The sequence below is a fragment of the Polyodon spathula genome, chromosome 54 (genome assembly GCF_017654505.1).
Source record: "Polyodon spathula isolate WHYD16114869_AA chromosome 54, ASM1765450v1, whole genome shotgun sequence".
NCBI lineage: Eukaryota > Metazoa > Chordata > Actinopteri > Acipenseriformes > Polyodontidae > Polyodon > Polyodon spathula.
In genome coordinates this window covers 977558-1001146 of record NC_054587.1, presented here as the reverse complement: position 1 = coordinate 1001146, position 23589 = coordinate 977558, and the positions used below count along the sequence as shown (strand labels likewise).

General features: G+C 42.4%; 1 protein-coding gene and 1 long non-coding RNA gene across 2 annotated transcripts; both read left to right on the top strand.

The window, feature by feature from the left end:
* Window positions 1-6213: 6213 nt before the first annotated feature.
* LOC121307285 lies at window positions 6214-7787 on the top strand. The gene is made up of 3 exons (XR_005948307.1): window positions 6214-6306; window positions 7232-7288; window positions 7548-7787. It is a non-coding gene; the product is annotated as an uncharacterized LOC121307285 (long non-coding RNA).
* A 9353-nt stretch (window positions 7788-17140) lies between these two features.
* si:ch1073-291c23.2 (uncharacterized protein LOC799862 homolog) lies at window positions 17141-20041 on the top strand. Its single transcript, XM_041239418.1, has 6 exons — window positions 17141-17327; window positions 17903-18010; window positions 18126-18182; window positions 18896-19060; window positions 19199-19312; window positions 19916-20041. The coding sequence occupies exons 1-6, from the start codon at window positions 17169-17171 to the stop codon at window positions 19955-19957; spliced, it is 645 nt and encodes a 214-aa protein (XP_041095352.1). The 5' UTR covers window positions 17141-17168; the 3' UTR covers window positions 19958-20041.
* Window positions 20042-23589: the final 3548 nt, after the last annotated feature.

Below are 23589 nucleotides of genomic sequence, written 5' to 3'. Positions count from 1 at the left end.
GGGTGTGTTTTCTGTTGGTGACAGGAGAGCACTGGTGTGTTGTGTGTTGTGTGCTCATGGTGACTACTCAGGTGAGTCACACTGTTGTGTCATCAGGTTTTGGTGTGAGTGGTGACTCTATGACAGACAGACAGACAGACACAATCTCTTACTGTGCACATGGTTGGTCGTTTTTCTGTTGCTACAGCAACAGCACCAGATATGATACACTGTAGAAAATAAATAAATAAATAAACAAAAAGACAAAACAAAGTGGTAAAGACACCACACAAACAATATACTATTTGACTTTTTATTTTAAATAAATAAACATAAACAAACAAATCATGTCTATATTGTATAATAATAATAATAATAATCTAATAATAATAATAATAATAATAATTGCTTCAGGAATAAATGCAGATCAGTGAGTTAATAAATGTTGAATAATGTGTTCATGGACTATAATATATAGAAGTCTGATCAGTCTGTGTTGCTTTGACTGAGTTCAGGAGCCGCTCTTGAGTTGTATCTGCGCTGCTGTAGTTATTGTATTGTGAATCGCTACAGCCCTGGCTATAGGACTACAGCTCCCAGCATGCCTCTGCACCCGCGGCAATGGCGAGGGATGCTGGGAGCTGATCACATCTATGCTGTATCTCATGTCTATGCTGTATTTTACCTCTATACTGTATCTCCTCTCTATGCTGTATCCCATCTCTACACTGTATCTCATCTCTATACTGTATCTCCTCTCTATACTGTATCTCATCTCTATGCTGTATCTCCTCTCTATGCTGTATCTCTGTATCTCTCTATGCTGAATCTCATCTCTATGCTGTATCTCATCTCTATGCTGTATCTCATCTCTATACTGTATCTCATCTCTATGCTGTATCTCCTCTCTATACTGTATCTCATCTCTATACTGTATCTCCTCTCTATGCTGTATCCCATCTCTACACTGTATCTCATCTCTATGCTGTATCTCATCTCTATACTGTATCTCATCTCTATGCTGTATCTCATCTCTATGCTGTATCTCATCTCTATGCTGTATCTCCTCTCTATGCTGTATCTCATCTCTATACTGTATCTCATCTCTATGCTGTATCTCCTCTCTATGCTGTATCTCCTCTCTATGCTGTATCTCATCTCTACACTGTATCTCATCTCTACACTGTATCTCATCTCATCTCTATACTGTATCTCATCTCTATGCTGTATCTCATCTCTATGCTGTATCTCATCTCTATACTGTATCTCATCTCTATACTGTATCTCATCTCTATACTGTATCTCATCTCTATGCTGTATCTCATCTCTATGCTGTATCTCATCTCTATGCTGTATCTCATCTCTATGCTGTATCTCATCTCTATGCTGTATCTCCTCTCTATGCTGTATCTCCTCTCTATGCTGTATCTCATCTCTACACTGTATCTCATCTCATCTCTATACTGTATCTCATCTCTATGCTGTATCTCATCTCTATGCTGTATCTCCTCTCTATACTGTATCTCATCTCTATGCTGTATCTCATCTCTATGCTGTATCTCCTCTCTATGCTGTATCTCCTCTCTATGCTGTATCTCCTCTCTATGCTGTATCTCCTCTCTATGCTGTATCTCTATGCACAGTCCTCCTGTACTCACCACAGCTCCGCTCCACCAGGGCGCCAGCAGGTTGACCGTGTGGGTCGGGTTACTGGAGAGCAGCGGAAGGGCCACTGTGACTGTCATCACCCCCAGCATGATCTCTGTGACCTGGGAGAGGAGAGAGAGGACAGGGGAGAGAGGGGGGAGATGGGAGAGGATATTGCGGATGGGGGAGAGGGGGAGAGAGGGGATGGTATAGGGACAGGGGGAGGGGGAAGAGAGGGAGATGGGAGAGGATATGGGGGAAGTGGTAGAGGGGGAGAGAGGGTTAGGGTGGTATAGGGAGAATGGGAGGGGGTAGAGAGGGAGATGGGATAGGATATGGGGGAAGTGGTAGAGGGGAGAGAGGGTTAGGGTGGTATAGGGAGAATGGGAGAGGAGAGAGGGAGATGGGAGAGGATATGGGGGAAGTGGTAGAGGGGGAGAGAGGGTTAGGGTGGTATAGGGAGAATGGGAGGGGGTAGAGAGGGAAGTGGGGAGATGGCCGGTCTCAGGAAGAAGTTATCAATCCCTCCCTGCAACCCCCTCTCTACTAAGAGCACGCACTTCTCGAGGAGCGGGGTCAAACTACCCCGAGGGCCCACTCGGCCAGATCCGAACGTCACTCGCTAGAGGGCAGAAGTAGTCTCACCTCATGGCTGTAGATTTACGACTATTTGGCCACACCTCCCTCTTTATCCTCCCTCTCGATCACACGTCCCTCTCTCCACCTCTCTCCTCTCGAGTCTCTATCTCGCTCAATTCCCTCTATGGTCTCTCACTCTCTTCTCTCTTCTCCTCCTCTCTCCTCCCTCCCTCCCTTCTCCCGAGACTCTATACCTCTCCTCCTCTCTCACTCCATCTCTCCTTTTACCTCTCTCCTCTCTCTCCCTCCCCTTTTTGCTTTGGCTCCCCTCGTTTGAAGCTCTCTCAGCCTCTCATCCTGCAGCCGCAGTTTGGAATTGTTCACATTCCTTCAGCACGTGATGACCGACATCTTCAACTGAGGCCGCAGTTTGGAATCGTTCACATCCTTCAGCACTGTGCTGACCGACATCTTCAACTGAGGGAGAGGAGAGAGAAGAGGAGAGAGAGAGAGAGCAGAGTGGAGAGAGAGAGAGAGAGAGAGGAGAGAGAGAGAGAGAGAAGAGAGGAGAGGGAGAGAGAGAGAGAGAGAGAGAGAGGGGGGGGGGGGGAGAGGGAGAGGAGAGAGAGAGGAGAGAAGAGAGAAGAGGAGAGAGAGAGAGGAGAGGAGAGGGAGAGAGAGGAGAGGGGAGAGGAGGAGAAGGGAGGAGGAGAGGACAGAGGAGAGGACAGAGAGGGGAGGGGCGACAGGTAAGAGGGAGAGGGGGGAAGGTGGGAAAAGAAAAAAAGAGAGAAGAGAAGAGGAGGGGAGGAGAGAGGAGAGAAGGGAGATGGGAGAAGAGGGGACAGGGGAGAGGTAGAGAGAGGGAGAGAGCAGAGAACGGGAGAGGGGAGAGAGGGAAGAGGGGTATAAAATTATTTTCATACAGTTTTTTAAATGATGTCTCAATCCTACATTTTGTAGGCCATAGCTGTAGATCATATGTTTTTACCGCAGAATACCACTGCAGTACACTTTGAGAAGGGGGCTGAAGAATTATCTTCACTGTGCTTTACTACACTGTGCTGTGCTTTTACCAGGGGCATTACCAAAACAATAAACTTTCACATCGAGAAAAAACAAATCAAAAACAATTTTAATATCACTTTACCAGCAGGATAACGCAGATAAATAATATAGCTAATGATTTAAATATAACTTAATAATATGAATAATAATAATAATAATAATAATAATAAATAATAGAATATCACTTACCCAGCTTAACAGACACGTCTTCACGAAGGCAAAGGATTCTGTTTGTTAGACTTTATCAATAAAACCAAAACAGGAACGACTTTCATAAAATTATCTTCCAGATAAAAGCGATGTTACAGACAGCCGAGCTCAGCAGCTAAACACGGTTCCTCAACCGTTCCGCGCCCCTCTCTCCCCTTCCACTCTCCCCCTCTCTCTCCTCCCTCTCTCCTTCCACTCTCCCCCAGTCAGCAGTGAAGGTCTTCCCTGAGAGTCCAAAAAGCTGAGCGCCTAAGCCGCAGCCACTTCACACTCCCCTCGAGCGACTCTCCTCTCCTCCCCCCCTCTTCTCCTCCGTCTCAACCCCTCCCTCCCCTAACCTCCTCCCTCTCTCCCCTCTCCCCCTCTCTCTCTCCAGCTCTCCCTGTTTTTGCTCTCCAAGTTTATGTCTCTCTCTCTCTCTCTGGCATCTCTCCTCTCCCCTCTCACAGCGTCTCAGGGGCTAAGCTTTTATTGTTAATATCAGTCGTGTTCTCTGAGTGAATCTCTCCACCCTCTCTCAGGTTTCGAGAGAGAACAAAAACGACACTCCAAGTTTAGGTCTAGAGAAATCTCTGGCACAGTGGTCGAGTAACAGCGTTCAGAGGCTTAACTGTTATTGTATATATATATATTATATATGTTCTCCGAGTGAAGAAAATCACTTTTTCAAACTGAACAGGATCGTGAGATAATAGCTGTCTGTCTGTTAGTGGAATTTAACTGATCGAAATTTATAACCTTTGCATTGCATGTGGACAGCGTCGACGTTGCTATTGATAATATCTATTATAATATTACTTCACAGAAGCCACGTCTGCGAACAGGATGATGGTTGGGCTATCTGTCTGTCTGTCTGCATTAATTAAAATAACCTTTAAAAACATTTGAAACGTCTGTCCTTGAATCACACTGAAGAAGCTGAGAAAGACTTCTAGTGGAAACTCTTTTTCCAGATGTTGAAGCCGTTTCGACATTTGAAACGTCTGCCCTTGAATTCACACTGAAGACACTGAGAAAGACTTCTAGTGGAAACGTTTGCCACTGAACTGGTTAAATTTCTCTCGGTGTTTTCAATGTGAAATTGTTTCCAGATGTTGAAGCCGTTTCGGGATTTCGTTTCAACATCTGGAATCTCGTCAAAACACAACAACGCCCATTCTCTCAGTGTACTGACATCCTGTGACTTTACAGGAGCGCTGACTCTGTAAAATCCATTCTCTCACCTCTTATTAGCTTTATTAACAGGATCACTGACCCCTCCCTTTAAAGGAGCGCTGACCATCTTTAAAATCCATTCTCTCACCTCTTATTAGCTTTATTAACAGGATCACTGACCCCTCCCTTTACAGGAGCGCTGACCATCTTTAAAATCCATTCTCTCACCTCTTATTAGCTTTATTAACAGGATCACTGACCCCTCCCTTTACAGGAGCGCTGACCATCTTTAAAATCCATTCTCTCACCTCTTATTAGCTTTATTAACAGGATCACTGGCCCCTCCCTTTAAAGGAGCGCTGACCATCTTTAAAATCCATTCTCTCACCTCTTATTAGCTTTATTAACAGGATCACTGACCCCTCCCTTTAAAGGAGCGCTGACCATCTTTAAAATCCATTCTCTCACCTCTTATTAGCTTTATTAACAGGATCACTGACCCCTCCCTTTACAGGAGCGCTGACCATCTTTAAAATCCATTCTCTCACCTCTTATTAGCTTTATTAACAGGATCACTGGCCCCTCCCTTTACAGGAGCGCTGACCATCTTTAAAATCCATTCTCTCACCTCTTATTAGCTTTATTAACAGGATCACTGGCCCCTCCCTTTAAAGGAGCGCTGACCATCTTTAAAATCCATTCTCTCACCTCTTATTAGCTTTATTAACAGGATCACTGACCCCTCCCTTTAAAGGAGCGCTGACCATCTTTAAAATCCATTCTCTCACCTCTTATTAGCTTTATTAACATGATCACTGGCCCCTCCCTTTAAAGGAGCGCTGACCATCTTTAAAATCCATTCTCTCACCTCTTATTAGCTTTATTAACAGGATCACTGGCCCCTCCCTTTACAGGAGCGCTGACCATCTTTAAAATCCATTCTCTCAGGGGGGGGGGGGACCCTCCCTTTAACCTGAGCGCTGGGGTCTTTAAAATCCATTCTCTCACCTCTTATTAGCTTTATTAACAGGATCACTGGTCCCTTTAAGCGATGGGGGTGCACGTTAAAACCACCCCTCACCCTTTCCAGCTTTTCTAACAGGATCACTGACCCCAAGAATTTAGGGGTGACCATTTGAAACATATTCATTCACTGATGACTGGCTTCCCTCTGTCTGTCTGTCTAAAATCTCCTCTCACCTCTTAGCTTTAAACCTGAAACTAAACTCCTCTTTCAGAGTGCCATCTAAACTCCATAAGCACAGACACCTTATTAGAAGCATGATCATAGACCCCTAGCTTCAAAACTGCCTGGATTGTGGGGCTCCATCTCTGTCCTCTTATTAGTCTGTCTGTCTCACTGTCTGTCTCTCTGTAGTCTCTCGCTCTCCATCTTTCTGTCTCCATCTGTCTGTCTCTCTGCCTATGTCTTTATGTCATGCTCACTGACCAGTCGATTCTGAAGGAGCGCTCCATCTGCTCTCTCTGTCTGTCTGTCTGTCTGGCTCTAGCTCTGTCCTCTCACGTGCAATGCCCATGTTTCTTTCTACAAGGTGGCGATGATCAGAATTGCTGGGGATTTTCCAGGTGCGCTGTCGCTCCCCACTCATCTCGCTGAAATTTATCCGCATCTCCAGAATCGCTGCCCCCTTTTTTCTCGGGATAATGGTATGGTGCAGTCCACCCCCCTTTCCCTGTCTCTTATGGTACAAGACTCTCTGAACCTATAATATATAAAACTATGCAGATTGAAGTCTCAGGGGGGCTGTCTGAATCGTGTTTGGTGTTGCTGTATAATATATAAAACTATACAGATTGAAGCTCTTGGGGGCTGTCTGAATCTGTGTTTGGTTCATTGCTGTATAATATATAAAACTATGCAGATTGAAGCTCAGGGGGGCTGTCTGAATCGTGTTTGGTGTTGCTGTATAATATATAAAACTATGCAGATTGAAGCTCAGGGGGGCTGTCTGAATCGTGTTTGGTGTTGCTGTATAATATATAAAACTATGCAGATTGAAGCTCAGGGGGGTGTCTGAATCGTGTTTGGTGTTGCTGTATAATATATAAAACTATGCAGATTGAAGCTCAGGGGGGCTGTCTGAATCGTGTTTGGTGTTGCTGTATAATATATAAAACTATGCAGATTGAAGCTCAGGGGGGCTGTCTGAATCGTGTTTGGTGTTGCTGTATAATATATAAAACTATGCAGATTGAAGCTCAGGGGGGTGTCTGAATCGTGTTTGGTGTTGCTGTATAATATATAAAACTATGCAGATTGAAGCTCAGGGGGGCTGTCTGAATCGTGTTTGGTGTTGCTGTATAATATATAAAACTATGCAGATTGAAGCTCAGGGGGGCTGTCTGAATCGTGTTTGGTGTTGCTGTATAATATATAAAACTATGCAGATTGAAGCTCAGGGGGGTGTCTGAATCGTGTTTGGTGTTGCTGTATAATATATAAAACTATGCAGATTGAAGCTCAGGGGGGTGTCTGAATCGTGTTTGGTGTTGCTGTATAATATATAAAACTATGCAGATTGAAGCTCAGGGGGGCTGTCTGAATCGTGTTTGGTGTTTTTTTGTGTTTCAGTTCGTGACCTCTGGAGCTCTTTGTGTCGTTGCTGAGAAAACCCCCCAGAGGAATATGGTAGGTCGCCCCTCCCTTTAAGGTGATATCTTTGTCCTTGGTTTTAGCTTCATTTCATTTCAATTAATTCAATTCAATTCAATGCAATGCAATTCAATTCAATTCAATGCAGTTCAATTCAATGCAATTCAATTTCATTAAATTCATTTCAATTCATTTCAATTCAGTTCAATTCAGCTCAGTTCTGCTTTAGTAGTTTGCATAGCTAATGACATAAGGTAAAAACAACAAACAAATACAGGCTCTTTCTCTCCCTCAGATACAAGCTTGTCTCTGGGTTGGCCTCTCTGCGCTGGTCCTCTCCCTGGTGGCGGCTGTTCTTTATTCTGTCGCCTTAAACGATATAAGATCTAAGGCAGAAGAAACTTTTGTGATATTTGAAATGGTCAGATCCCTCAATGTGAGAGTCCTGCATTTACACTAGACTGGAATTATCACTAGACTGGGCTGGAATTACATTGTAACTGCAGTTTAATATCACTGGACTGGACTGGAATTACATTGTAACTGCAGTTTAATATCACTGGACTGGACTGGAATTACATTGTAACTGCAGTTTAATATCACTGGACTGGACTGGAATTACATTGTAACTGCAGTTTAATATCACTGGACTGGGCTGGAATTACATTGTAACTGCAGTTTAATATCACTGGACTGGGCTGGAATTACATTGTAACTGCAGTTTAATATCACTAGACTGGACTGGAATTACATTGTAACTGCAGTTTAATATCACTAGACTGGACTGGAATTACATTGTAACTGCAGTTTAATATCACTGGACTGGGCTGGAATTACATTGTAACTGCAGTTTAATATCACTGGACTGGACTGGAATTACATTGTAACTGCAGTTTAATATCACTGGACTGGACTGGAATTACATTGTAACTGCAGTTTAATATCACTGGACTGGAATTACATTGTAACTGCAGTTTAATATCACTGGACTGGACTGGAATTACATTGTAACTGCAGTTTAATATCACTGGACTGGACTGGAATTACATTGTAACTGCAGTTTAATATCACTAGACTGGACTGGAATTACATTGTAACTGCAGTTTAATATCACTAGACTGGACTGGAATTACATTGTAACTGCAGTTTAATATCACTGGACTGGGCTGGAATTACATTGTAACTGCAGTTTAATATCACTGGACTGGACTGGAATTACATTGTAACTGCAGTTTAATATCACTGGACTGGACTGGAATTACATTGTAACTGCAGTTTAATATCACTGGACTGGACTGGAATTACATTGTAACTGCAGTTTAATATCACTAGACTGGACTGGAATTACATTGTAACTGCAGTTTAATATCACTGGACTGGACTGGAATTACATTGTAACTGCAGTTTAATATCACTAGACTGGACTGGAATTACATTGTAACTGCAGTTTAATATCACTAGACTGGACTGGAATTACATTGTAACTGCAGTTTAATATCACTGGACTGGGCTGGAATTACATTGTAACTGCAGTTTAATATCACTGGACTGGACTGGAATTACATTGTAACTGCAGTTTAATATCACTAGACTGGACTGGAATTACATTGTAACTGCAGTTTAATATCACTGGACTGGGCTGGAATTACATTGTAACTGCAGTTTAATATCACTGGACTGGACTGGAATTACATTGTAACTGCAGTTTAATATCACTAGACTGGACTGGAATTACATTGTAACTGCAGTTTAATATCACTGGACTGGACTGGAATTACATTGTAACTGCAGTTTAATATCACTGGACTGGACTGGAATTACATTGTAACTGCAGTTTAATATCACTAGACTGGACTGGAATTACATTGTAACTGCAGTTTAATATCACTGGACTGGACTGGAATTACATTGTAACTGCAGTTTAATATCACTGGACTGGACTGGAATTACATTGTAACTGCAGTTTAATATCACTAGACTGGACTGGAATTACATTGTAACTGCAGTTTAATATCACTGGACTGGACTGGAATTACATTGTAACTGCAGTTTAATATCACTGGACTGGACTGGAATTACATTGTAACTGCAGTTTAATATCACTGGACTGGACTGGAATTACATTGTAACTGCAGTTTAATATCACTGGACTGGACTGGAATTACATTGTAACTGCAGTTTAATATCACTGGACTGGACTGGAATTACATTGTAACTGCAGTTTAATATCACTAGACTGGGCTGGAATTACATTGTAACTGCAGTTTAATATCACTAGACTGGACTGGAATTACATTGTAACTGCAGTTTAATATCACTGGACTGGGCTGGAATTACATTGTAACTGCAGTTTAATATCACTGGACTGGACTGGAATTACATTGTAACTGCAGTTTAATATCACTAGACTGGACTGGAATTACATTGTAACTGCAGTTTAATATCACTAGACTGGACTGGAATTACATTGTAACTGCAGTTTAATATCACTAGACTGGACTGGAATTACATTGTAACTGCAGTTTAATATCACTAGACTGGACTGGAATTACATTGTAACTGCAGTTTAATATCACTGGACTGGGCTGGAATTACATTGTAACTGCAGTTTAATATCACTGGACTGGGCTGGAATTACATTGTAACTGCAGTTTAATATCACTAGACTGGACTGGAATTACATTGTAACTGCAGTTTAATATCACTAGACTGGACTGGAATTACATTGTAACTGCAGTTTAATATCACTGGACTGGACTGGAATTACATTGTAACTGCAGTTTAATATCACTGGACTGGACTGGAATTACATTGTAACTGCAGTTTAATATCACTGGACTGGACTGGAATTACATTGTAACTGCAGTTTAATATCACTAGACTGGACTGGAATTACATTGTAACTGCAGTTTAATATCACTGGACTGGACTGGAATTACATTGTAACTGCAGTTTAATATCACTAGACTGGACTGGAATTACATTGTAACTGCAGTTTAATATCACTAGACTGGACTGGAATTACATTGTAACTGCAGTTTAATATCACTGGACTGGACTGGAATTACATTGTAACTGCAGTTTAATATCACTGGACTGGGCTGGAATTACATTGTAACTGCAGTTTAATATCACTGGACTGGGCTGGAATTACATTGTAACTGCAGTTTAATATCACTGGACTGGGCTGGAATTACATTGTAACTGCAGTTTAATATCACTGGACTGGACTGGAATTACATTGTAACTGCAGTTTAATATCACTAGACTGGACTGGAATTACATTGTAACTGCAGTTTAATATCACTAGACTGGACTGGAATTACATTGTAACTGCAGTTTAATATCACTAGACTGGACTGGAATTACATTGTAACTGCAGTTTAATATCACTGGACTGGACTGGAATTACATTGTAACTGCAGTTTAATATCACTGGACTGGACTGGAATTACATTGTAACTGCAGTTTAATATCACTGGACTGGGCTGGAATTACATTGTAACTGCAGTTTAATATCACTGGACTGGACTGGAATTACATTGTAACTGCAGTTTAATATCACTAGACTGGACTGGAATTACATTGTAACTGCAGTTTAATATCACTAGACTGGACTGGAATTACATTGTAACTGCAGTTTAATATCACTAGACTGGACTGGAATTACATTGTAACTGCAGTTTAATATCACTGGACTGGGCTGGAATTACATTGTAACTGCAGTTTAATATCACTGGACTGGACTGGAATTACATTGTAACTGCAGTTTAATATCACTAGACTGGACTGGAATTACATTGTAACTGCAGTTTAATATCACTAGACTGGACTGGAATTACATTGTAACTGCAGTTTAATATCACTGGACTGGACTGGAATTACATTGTAACTGCAGTTTAATATCACTGGACTGGACTGGAATTACATTGTAACTGCAGTTTAATATCACTAGACTGGACTGGAATTACATTGTAACTGCAGTTTAATATCACTAGACTGGACTGGAATTACATTGTAACTGCAGTTTAATATCACTAGACTGGACTGGAATTACATTGTAACTGCAGTTTAATATCACTGGACTGGGCTGGAATTACATTGTAACTGCAGTTTAATATCACTGGACTGGACTGGAATTACATTGTAACTGCAGTTTAATATCACTAGACTGGACTGGAATTACATTGTAACTGCAGTTTAATATCACTAGACTGGACTGGAATTACATTGTAACTGCAGTTTAATATCACTGGACTGGACTGGAATTACATTGTAACTGCAGTTTAATATCACTGGGACTGGGCTGGAATTACATTGTAACTGCAGTTTAATATCACTGGACTGGGCTGGAATTACATTGTAACTGCAGTTTAATATCACTGGACTGGACTGGAATTACATTGTAACTGCAGTTTAATATCACTGGACTGGACTGGAATTACATTGTAACTGCAGTTTAATATCACTAGGACTGGACTGGAATTACATTGTAACTGCAGTTTAATATCACTGGACTGGACTGGAATTACATTGTAACTGCAGTTTAATATCACTGGACTGGGCTGGAATTACATTGTAACTGCAGTTTAATATCACTGGACTGGGCTGGAATTACATTGTAACTGCAGTTTAATATCACTGGACTGGAAATTACATTGTAAATGCAGTTTAATATCACTAGACTGGACAGGAATTACATTGTAACTGCAGTTTAAAATCACTAGACTGGACTGGAATTACATTGTAACTGCAGTTTAATATCACTAGACTGGACTGGAATTACATTGTAACTGCAGTTTAATATCACTGGACTGTAATTAATTTGTTTATTCAGTTTCATTTCTTTGCAGGATCTCGAATCCATGGGGATCGTGGGCGTTCTCATTTTCTTTGATTTAGGGACATTGATTCTTCAAGCGATCCTCTGCCTTTCAGCACTGAGAGGACTTCGCAGTGAGCCACAAAATTGAAGACACCTCAAAGCTGCCACTCCTCACTCCTCTCTCTCCTAATATGCCCTGGACTGGGCTGGATTTACATTGTAACTGCAGTTTAATATCACTGGACTCCCTGGAATTACATTGTAACTCCCCTTTAATATCCTAGACTGGACTGGAATTCCATCCCAACTGCCCCTTAATAGCACTGGACTGGGCTGGAATTACATTGTACTGCAGTTTTCTATCTCATCACCTCTCTCCCCTCTCTCCTCTCCACTCCTCACTCAGTCTCCCTCCACTGTCTGCTCCCTGCCTCCCTTTCTCAGACCTGTCTCTCTCCTTTCTCCTTCTATCCTCTCCTCCCCATCTCGACCTCCCTCTTTACCATCTCGACTAAGACTACTAATCCTCTGTAACTATAGTTTCTCATCTCCTCTTTCTCTGGGCGCCCTATCAACCTTTCTGTTTATATACTATCCTCCTTTATATCACTTAACAAGGTACTGGCTATATTGATACTTCATGGTCAACCTTGAATATTTGATATCACTATTCCATTGCAAAAGAAATACAAAAAAGTGTCTGTATGGGTCTGCATTGTAATGTTTGTCTGTCTGACCTGTCTGCTAGCTTTAATGAATCTACATCAAAGTAACTGCAAAACTAACACAGACACACCCAACCCTTTTTATGAATCTCCCCCTGCACCATTCCTTGCAAAAGCTGTCTCTCTGTCTGTCTGTTATATGTGGTCTGTCTCTCTGTTGGAATTAACATTGTATCTGCAGTGCTTTAAGTGAAACAACTCTGTTCCAGGTTGCAGTACGGAGCAGTAAAACTAACACACTTTCCTGAAAAGAAGCTCCCAAAGTCGAGCTAAAAAGGGATTGTGGGCGGACTTCGACTTGTCTGCTGTTATCACTGGACTTGGCTGGAATTACATTGTAACTGCAGTATAATATCACTAGACTGGACTGGAATTAAATCTGTAACTGAAGTTTAATATCACTGGACTGGAATTAAATTGTAACTGAAGTTTAATATCACTGGACTGGACTGGACTTACATTGTCGGATATTGGACGTGAGCTCAAACTGAACACGATTGCTGTGGTCCTAGGTACATTGACCCTCTCTCCTGATACTTCGGTCTTAGTTGTGACATTTCTGTCCTCTCGTCACCTTGCAAGAGTCCTGTTCCGAAACTAGTCTTTCAGAGTGCAGTAACTAGCGGGAAAGAAGAGGGATTATATGGCAGCCGGAACACGCCTCCTGAAACAGGATCATGTGGGGAGGGCTGGAAAGGACTGAAGATGCTCTGTCACTGGACTGGGCTGGATCGTCATTGTCTGCAGTCTCCTGTCTGTCTGTCTCCGTTGTAATTGCTCTTTAATCTCACTGGACTCTTTTACAGGGGGCCAAGTAGTAGGGATAATATTGCAGCGTTCATAGGCTGGAATTACATTGTAACTGCATTTTAATCTGGACTGAACAGGATTGTGGGGCTCTGTCTGTCTGTCTTACTGTCTGTTATATTGTCTAGCTCTTATCAGAGTGCAGTAAACTAACACAGACACCAAGAAGAAGGGATTATATTGCAGCGTCAAACTGAACAGGATTGTGGGCTCTGTCTGTCTGTCTGTGTATCTGTCTGTCTGTCTGTCTGTCTGTCTGCGTCTAGAAACTCTTTTCAGAGTGCAGTAAACTAACACAGACTCCAAGAAGAAGGGATTATATTGCAGCGTCAAACTGAACAGGATTGTGGGGGTCTGTAACTGTAATGTCTCATCTGACGTTGTCTGTCTGTCTGTCAGTCTGTCTGACTGTGTCTGCTCTTAATACTCACTTCAGACTGCAGTAAACTAACACAGACACCAAGAAGAAAGGATTATACTGTAGAGTCAAACTGAACAGGATTGTGAGGGTCCTCTAAACACCCCCCCCTAGACAGGACAGCGAAGAGAGAGAGAGACAGAACTGTAACTAAGCAGTCAAGGCAGGATCGAGCAAGATGTGCGTCTCGTTGCTTTGGTTGTTTACCTTCTGAGGTGACTGTAAGAAACGCAGCGTAACGACGGGACAGATTCAGGGAGCGACTGCGTCTAAAGGAGACGATTTAACAGACACAGTTGCTCGAGGGTGAGAGGAAGGCGCGAAGAAGAGTTAGGAGCTTCTATTGCAGCGTCAAGACTGATAATGGACGGGGGAGAGAGAAGAGGACTGACAACTGAAGACTGCAGAGGCAGAAAGAGAGGAGCGACAGCGGTAAAAGCAGGGCTTAGACAGTTATACTATCTCTCACGGTGTTTTGGAAAGCAGAGTTTCCTACGGCAGAATACTCGAGCCTGTTCCAAGTCTAGACCGACATTTGAAAATTTATTCTGTCAGCGGTTCTTCATTGGTCCCTACTAAACGTAGGACCGTTGACACGTCTGTCTGTCTGTCTGTCTGTCTGTCTGTCTTTTGGCAGATAATTACTTTGATTTGAGAAAAGTCCACGTCATTTGATTTGTGTCTGAGGTTATCTTCCTACATTATAATCGTATATAGGCATGCATAGGGTTTATACTACGGAGCTGTCACATGGTCTCTGTCTGTCTGTCTGTCTGTCGCGTCTGTGAAATGGGATTACTTAGAATAGCAGCGTCAGACACGTTCACACTATCAATGATTGTGTCTATGGGGGTTCTTCTTTCCTGAATATAACGTCGCAGTATGAGCTGTCCTTAAGGCCCCCATCAGACAAGACAGACAGAGCGGCAGAGGCAGAAAGCAGACAAGTATCACGTACAGACTCAGAGACAGGGCTGATTCTTCTTCCCTAATAATAACGTTTGCAGTTTGACTGACTAACACCCCGAGTACCTAAATATACCTTTTTCGACAGACAAGAAGTTTTTTTTTTTTCGCAGTCTTGTCCAATACAGACTGACAGGACTTCTCTGTCTGTCTGTCTGTCTGTCCGTCTAGCTCTTTTCAGAGTGCAGTAAACTAACACAGACTCCAAATAGAAGGGATTATATTGTAGCGTCAAACTGAACAGGATTGTGGGGCTCTGTCTGTCTGTAATAGATTACGCAGCACGCACTGTTTATGTATATATATATATTTTTATTGATTATACATTATATATGTGTGACATTTTCATCCTAGAAATATAACGAAAGCGTTTCAATATATAATAAAGTATATAGGGGGCATGTGGCGTCGTTGGTTGACAAATATTCATATTATATATAATAAAAATCACTATATATGAGGGTATACACACGGTCAAAGGGTAGGATTTTATAGGCTTACGACGCAAACGGTAGATTTATATAAAATTTCGTATATATCCGTAAGTATACCCAAAATAATGTTTGATGTACTTTGAAGTGGGAAAACGTTGTACTTTATTCAATAGACATCATAGAAAGTGAAAAAAAAAAAAGAAAAAAAAAAAAAAAAAAAACATTTAACTATCTAACTGTCCATTCGGTTTGTCCACACCCCCCCCCCCTTCAATCTCGGGGGCTCCGCAAACCCACGCGCTGTCACCCGGCCGGCCAACCGCCTTCCCCCCCAAGAGACAACCCCCCCCCTCAGAGCGCGGGATTTGTTCCCCAATGTGGGAGAGTCATACAGTAATCTCTCTCCCTCTCCCTCCTTCCCTACTCTCCCTCCCTTCATTATCGGTTTTGTTGTTTCGACAGTTTTGTGGGAGAAAAAAAAACTTGGCTGAAGCAGCGTAACTTTTTTGCAAGTCTTTCAAAACCGTGAATTTCGGCTCACGTTCGGAGAACAACGCCGGGGGAAAAAAATATGAAGACAGAAGATAGGCTGAAGGAGATAGACAAATAACTAAAACACTTAGCTTGATAAGATAGCTCGATGTACAGATAGATGGATCCGATAGGCACAGACCGAAGAGATAGCAAAATAGGCCCTTTTTCAAATTTTGACCGACTGTTATAGATATCGGCCAGGACCGGATCGGGAATTCCACCAGACAAGACAGGGAAAGGGAAAGTGATAGGGGGAGATGAACCGGTCACGCTCACTAGACACACACAGTTCAGCCCATGAGGAGAGAGAGAGGGTCTTTTCTTCCTTTGCCTTCTCTCTCTCTATCTATCTATCTATCCTATCTAAAAATTATCTATCCATATAAATTTCTATTATATATCCCATCTATCTATCTATCTATCTATCCGGTCATTGTCTGTTTGAGTCTAAACCATATCAATCTCTGGAGGGGGAAACCGCGTAGAAAAAAGAAAGTTGACAGGAATAGCGTAACGCTGTTGTGCTGTCTGTCTATCTCGTCTGGAACTTCTGTCATGGGTCTAAAGAATGTCTGTGCGTACTGTTTACGCTAGGGGAGTGTACTGTAGTCATCTATTTCTACTATCTATGTGGCGGGAGTCCCATGAGATGTGTGTGGGGGGTGTGTGTTAAAGTCAGGCTCTCTCCGTGTCTGTCTGTCCTCTCTCTCTCTCTGGAGAAAACTCTCTCTCTCTCTCTCTATCTGACTTGTTCTTCTCTTCTCTCTATGAGATCTCTCCTCTCTCTTCGGGATCTGTCTATCTGACCTGTCTTAGGACTATATCTCTCTATCTCTGATCTTGCTATGAGGAGACTCGGAGAAAACTCTGGCTCTCTGTCTCTCTCTATCTCTCTCTCTCTCTCTCTCTCTCTCTCTCTCTCTCTCTCTCTCTCTCTCTTCTCTCTCTCGCCTATGTATCTCTCTTCCTCTCTCTCTCTGTCTCTCTCTCTCTCTCTCTCTCTCTCTCTCTCTCTCTCTCTCTCCTCCTCTCTCTCTCTCTCCTCCTCTCTCTCTCTCTCTCTCTTTCCTCTCTCTCTCTCTCTCCTCTCTCTCTATCTCTCCTCTCTCTCTCTCTCTCTCTCTCTCTCTCTCTCTCTCAGTAATTGTTCTTCTCTTCATTCTAGGACTCGCCAATTGTTTTCTCTCTCTTCTCTAGGCTCGCTACAATGTCCACAGCGGAGCCGAGTGTGTGCATCCTGCCTGCAGTACCAGAGACCTGTCCACCAGAGGGCGCTGCTACTGTGCAGAGCTGCTCAGAGACCATGCTGGCGGGCGGAGTCAAGCCTCTGCATAGATTCATAAGAGGAGAGCCCAAGAGTGTGGGGGTGAGAGAGAGAGAGAGAGAGAGAGAGAGAGAGAGAGAGAGAGAGAGAGAGAGAGAGAGAGAGGGAGGGAGGGGAGGGAGGGAGGGGACTGGATTCATGCGTTCTGTGTTCTAAATTCTGTTCTCGTGTTCTCGTCTTCTTGTGTTCTGTGTCCTCATGTTGTGTTCTGAGTTCTCGTGTTCTCGTGTTCTGTATTCTGAGTTCTCATGTTCTGTGTTCTCATGTTGTGTTCTCGTGTTCTTGTGTTCTGTGTTCTGAGTTCTGAGTTCTCGTGTTCTGTGTTCTCATGTTGTGTTCTGAGTTCTCGTGTTCTCGTGTTCTTGTGTTCTGTGTTCTCGTGTTCTGTGTTCTCGTGTTGTGTTCTCGTGTTCTTGTGTTCTGTGTTCTGAGTTCTGAGTTCTCGTGTTCTGTGTTCTCATGTTGTGTTCTGAGTTCTCGTTTTCTCGTGTTCTTGTGTTCTGTGTTCTCGTGTGCTGTGTTCTGTGTTCTGAGTTCTCGTGTTCTGTGTTCTCATGTTGTGTTCTCGTGTTCTCGTGTGCTGAATGCAGCTCTGCTGTGTTTTTCTTCCTCTTTAGATTGCCGTGCTTTTCCTTGGTCTCACTGTGATGATCATCGGATTCGAAGACTGGAAAGTATTTGAGACAGACAGTTTCAGTCTCCAGCCTTTCTTGATTGGACTGCTGGTACACGTGCCCTGACCCCTGACCCCTTAACCCTGACCCGTGACAATACTCACTCTATTTTAGATTCATTTTGCGTTCGCTTCAATGGTGATTAAACAGTTTTTTTCTTTTTTAGTTCATCATTTCAGGAATTCTTTGCATCGTCTCTGAAAACAGACCAACAAAACAGCTGGTAAGTCTGTCTGTCTGTCTGTCTGTTACAGCATCATACAGAGAACTATGCAGATTGAAGCTCAGGGGGTGTCTGAATCGTGTTTGGTGTTGCTGTATAATATATAAAACTATGCAGATTGAAGCTCAGGGGGGCTGTCTGAATCGTGTTTGGTGTTGCTGTATAATATATAAAACTATGCAGATTGAAGCTCAGGGGGGTGTCTGAATCGTGTTTGGTGTTGCTGTATAATATATAAAACTATGCAGATTGAAGCTCAGGGGGGTGTCTGAATCGTGTTTGGTGTTGCTGTATAATATATAAAACTATGCAGATTGAAGCTCAGGGGGGCTGTCTGAATCGTGTTTGGTGTTGCTGTATAATATATAAAACTATGCAGATTGAAGCTGAATCGTGTTTGGTGTTGCTGTATAATATATAAAACTATGCAGATTGAAGCTCAGGGGGGTGTCTGAATCGTGTTTGGTGTTGCTGTATAATATATAAAACTATGCAGATTGAAGCTCAGGGGGGCTGTCTGAATCGTGTTTGGTGTTGCTGTATAATATATAAAACTATGCAGATTGAAGCTCAGGGGGGTGTCTGAATCGTGTTTGGTGTTGCTGTATAATATATAAAACTATGCAGATTGAAGCTCAGGGGGGTGTCTGAATCGTGTTTGGTGTAAGGTATCTCTGTGTTGTTTGTGATTGTCGTATCTCTGCTCTCTTCAGGTCACTGCATGTTTGGCGGTGAATATTATCAGTATTTTAGTGTCGCCCTTCGCAGTCATGCAACAGATGGTTCAGGCAACAAGCAAAATACAGCTCTTTCCACACGATTTCAACATTACTGCTTTATCCAACTGTACTGACCCCTGCTGGCCAGAACAATTCCATGTAAGTGTGTGTGTTTGTGTGTCTCAGTGTGTCTCTTGATAATTGAGCCTGTCTCACTCTGTGTCTCTCAATTGATTATTATTCCTGTTCTCCAGAACACTGTGTCTCTCTCAATTGATTATTATCCCTGTTCTGCAGCACACTCTGCTCACTACTTTTTGGGTCTCGATCATCTACATTCTGAGCGGAATGGTGCTCTTGATTGTGATGTCAGGGTTCGCTTGCGCTGGCCTCAGGCCCAGCCAATCACAGGTAAGCAACATTACCACTGCCCCTCCCTCACCCCCTTCAAATCCATTCTCTCACCTCTTATTAGCTTTATTAACAGGATCACTGGCCCCTCCCTTTACAGGAGCGCTGACCATCTTTAAAATCCATTCTCTCACCTCTTATTAGCTTTATTAACACGATCACTATTAACATGATCACTGACCCCCTCCCTTTACAGGAGCGCTGACCATCTTTAAAATCCATTCTCTCACCTCTTATTAGCTTTATTAACAGGATCACTGGCCCCTCCCTTTACAGGAGCGCTGACCATCTTTAAAATCCATTCTCTCACCTCTTATTAGCTTTATTAACAGGATCACTGACCCCTCCCTTTACAGGAGCGCTGACCATCTTTAAAATCCATTCTCTCACCTCTTATTAGCTTTATTAACAGGATCACTGACCCCTCCCTTTACAGGAGCGCTGACCATCTTTAAAATCCATTCTCTCACCTCTTATTAGCTTTATTAACAGGATCACTGGCCCCTCCCTTTAAAGGAGCGCTGTGCATTTCTGGTCTCGCTCACATTAGCTTGATCAATATTAATGTATTTAAATGAATAATATTTTTTTCTTCTATTTCAGGCCATTGTTGTTATGAATATGAAACCGACTGATGAAAATTAGAAGCGACTCTCCCTCCCTCTCTCTCCCCCTCCTCCTCTCATCCTTCTCTTCCATCTCCACTCCCCCTTCCTCTCCGCCCTCCTCTCTCCCTCCCTCTCCCTCTATCTCTCTCCCCCTCCTCTCATCCCTCTCTCCCCTCCTTCCTGTTCTCTCTCAATCAGAATAACTATGTGAAACTCATTCAATATAAACCCATATACATGCCTATATACTTTATTATATATCGAAACGCTTTTCTATATTTCTAGAATGAAAATGTCAAACATATATAATGTATAATCAATAAAAAAATATACACAAATAGTTGTGTGTGGTGTGTAATCTATTACAGACAGACAGAGCCCCACAATCCTGTTCAGTTTGATGCTACAATATAATCCATTCTTTTTGGTGTCTGTGTTAGTTTATTACATTCAAGCATCCTTTTTGTCTTGCTGGCAATACACTCACTGTGCACTAGACGGCGCTGTTGGCTCTTCTATACAGACTCGCAGTCAAAGCAACACAACCTCAGGAAAAACAATGTAATACGGCCCAGCCCAGCGCTTTGCAGTTAAAGAACTACAGCTCCCAGCATCCCTTGCCATTGCCGCGGGTGCAGAGGCATGCTGGGAGCTGTAGTCCTTAATCATTTAAGCTCAGATTTGTGGATTTCAAACACAGAATCGAAGCGTGTGAAATTAAAAAAAAAAACATTTTTATTGAAGCACCAGTAAAAGCAGAGCATTTTCATAACTAAAAAAAAAAAAAATCATTCTCAAGGCTTTCGCCCGCCCCTTTAATCGTGCCTGGCCCCGCTAGACCTCATCTGATTGGCTGGAGCCGGGGGTGAGGGTGGGGCGAGGTTTTTGGGGTGAGGTGGGGCGACGGTGGGGGGGTGGGGCCCGGGCCGAGGGTGGCAAACACAATCTACAGGTCGCAGAATGGCCCAAAACACACCTCACAAAACGTACAGCATGAAAGAAACAAGGTGGAGTAAGGCAAGTCTCGTTTTAATCTTCAGAAAATGAAGATAAAAAGCGGGAAACAATCTCAAAACATTCCTCTGTGTTACGACACGCTAGGTGGGATTCCAGGACAGTCTGCGGGGAATTTTCTGGAGAAATATCCATGCCGTGTTTGGTGATAACAATGTTGCAACGTCAATAAGAATGACGCTAATCTTGTTACTATGTGACCACCTCTCGGGGTAACACGAGCGAGTAATTTCAATACTCATAATAATAATAATAATAATAAATAATATCTCGGGGTCAATAACAGGAGCGCGTATAACTATTCTCTGACCCCTCATAGATAAAATGAATTAAATAGTAATAATAATAATAATAGACTTGAGGGGAGTTTCTAAACTTTGACAGATTTCAGAAGCCCTCTCTCCATCGTGGATAAGGTCATCGCTACAGCAGCCTCGCAACACGTATTTCAACTTTGATCCCTCTGACTGTCATGCAATGCAAGATTGCTGAACAGCTCTCCAGTTGAGCTGACTGGGGGGCCGATCTTATCTTGTTTGCTCGGCACCGCTCTGCCTGGCTCAGCAGCTTTGGTGTTACTGAATAAACCTGGTTAAGGGACTACAGCCTATGTTGTTAACTGCCCAGCTAGTCCAATAGATCACATATTATTTGCAGACGAAGTATTGTTGTAAGCTACTGTAGTTCTTGAGTTTCAGTGGTACTTTATTACTGTCTGTCCTTTCAATAGAGATGTGATAAGCATATAGAATTTGCCTTGTGATAATACAGTCAGCGCTCCTTTAAAGGGAGGGGCCAGCGATCCTGTTAATAAAGCTAATAAGAGGTGAGAGAATGGATTTTAAAGATGGGCAGCGCTCCTGTAAAGGGAGGGGCCAGCGATCCTGTTAATAAAGCTAATAAGAGGTGAGAGAATGGATTTTAAAGATGGTCAGTGCTCCTGTAAAGGGAGGGGCCAGCGATCCTGTTAATAAAGCTAATAAGAGGTGAGAGAATGGATTTTAAAGATGGTCAGCGCTCCTGTAAAGGGAGGGGCCAGTGATCATGTTAATAAAGCTAATAAGAGGTGAGAGAATGGGTTTTAAAGATGGTCAGCGCTCCTGTAAAGGGAGGGGCCAGTGATCCTGTTAATAAAGCTAATAAGAGGTGAGAGAATGGATTTTAAAGATGGCCAGCGCTCCTGTAAAGGGAGGGGCGAGTGATCCTGTTAATAAAGCTAATAAGAGGTGAGAGAATGGATTTTAAAGATGGTCAGCGCTCCTTTAAAGGGAGGGGTCAGCGATCCTGTTAATAAAGCTAATAAGAGGTGAGAGAATGGATTTTAAAGACTGGATCTCATCAATATCAGGGTCTAGTGCTGTGTATTATAAAGACATTTCAGAGGGCTGGATCTCATCAATATCAGGGTCTAGTGCTGTATATTATAAAGACATTTCAGAGGGCTGTGTCTCATCAATATCAGGGTCTAGTGCTGTATATTATAAAGACATTTCAGAGGGCTGGATCTCATCAATATCAGGGTCTAGTGCTGTATATTATAAAGACATTTCAGAGGGCTGTGTCTCATCAATATCAGGGTCTAGCGCTGTATATTATAAAGACATTTCAGAGGGCTGGATCTCATCAATATCAGGGTCTAGTGCTGTATATTATAAAGACATTTCAGAGGGCTGGATCTCATCAATATCAGGGTCTAGCGCTGTATATTATAAAGGCATTTCAGAGGGCTGGATCTCATCAATATCAGGGTCTAGTGCTGTATATTATAAAGACATTTCAGAGGGCTGGATCTCATCAATATCAGGGTCTAGTGCTGTATATTATAAAGACATTTCAGAGGGCTGTGTCTCATCAATATCAGGGTCTAGTGCTGTATATTATAAAGACATTTCAGAGGGCTGGATCTCATCAATATCAGGGTCTAGTGCTGTATATTATAAAGACATTTCAGAGGGCTGGATCTCATCAATATCAGGGTCTAGCGCTGTATATTATAAAGACATTTCAGAGGGCTGGATCTCATCAATATCAGGGTCTAGTGCTGTATATTATAAAGACATTTCAGAGGGCTGTGATCTCATCAATATCAGGGTCTAATGCTGTATATTATAAAGACATTTCAGAGGGCTGGATCTCATCAATATCAGGGTCTAGTGCTGTATATTATAAAGACATTTCAGAGGGCTGGATCTCATCAATATCAGGGTCTAGCGCTGTATATTATAAAGACATTTCAGAGGGCTGGATCTCATCAATATCAGGGTCTAGCGCTGTATATTATAAAGACATTTCAGAGGGCTGGATCTCATCAATATCAAGGTCTATTGCTGTATATTATAAAGACATTTCATATAGACATATGCTATAAAGGGCTGACCCAATGAAATTGAGAAATCTTATCTTACTGCATTCGTATCTTACTGCTACATCATATTCAAATGCCTGTGTGCCTCAATCGAGGCAGAGAAACGTAGACCAATCTATAGAAGCAGCGTCTATACCTTCTCCAGACAGCTCAGTTCTGTTTACGAGAGAGAGAGAGAGAGAGAGAGAGAGAGAGAGAGAGAGAGAGAGAGAGAGAGAGAGAGAGAGAGAGAGAGAGAGAGAGAGAGAGAGGAAACGGCCGTGAAATATATTCTAATTGTATTCTTCATA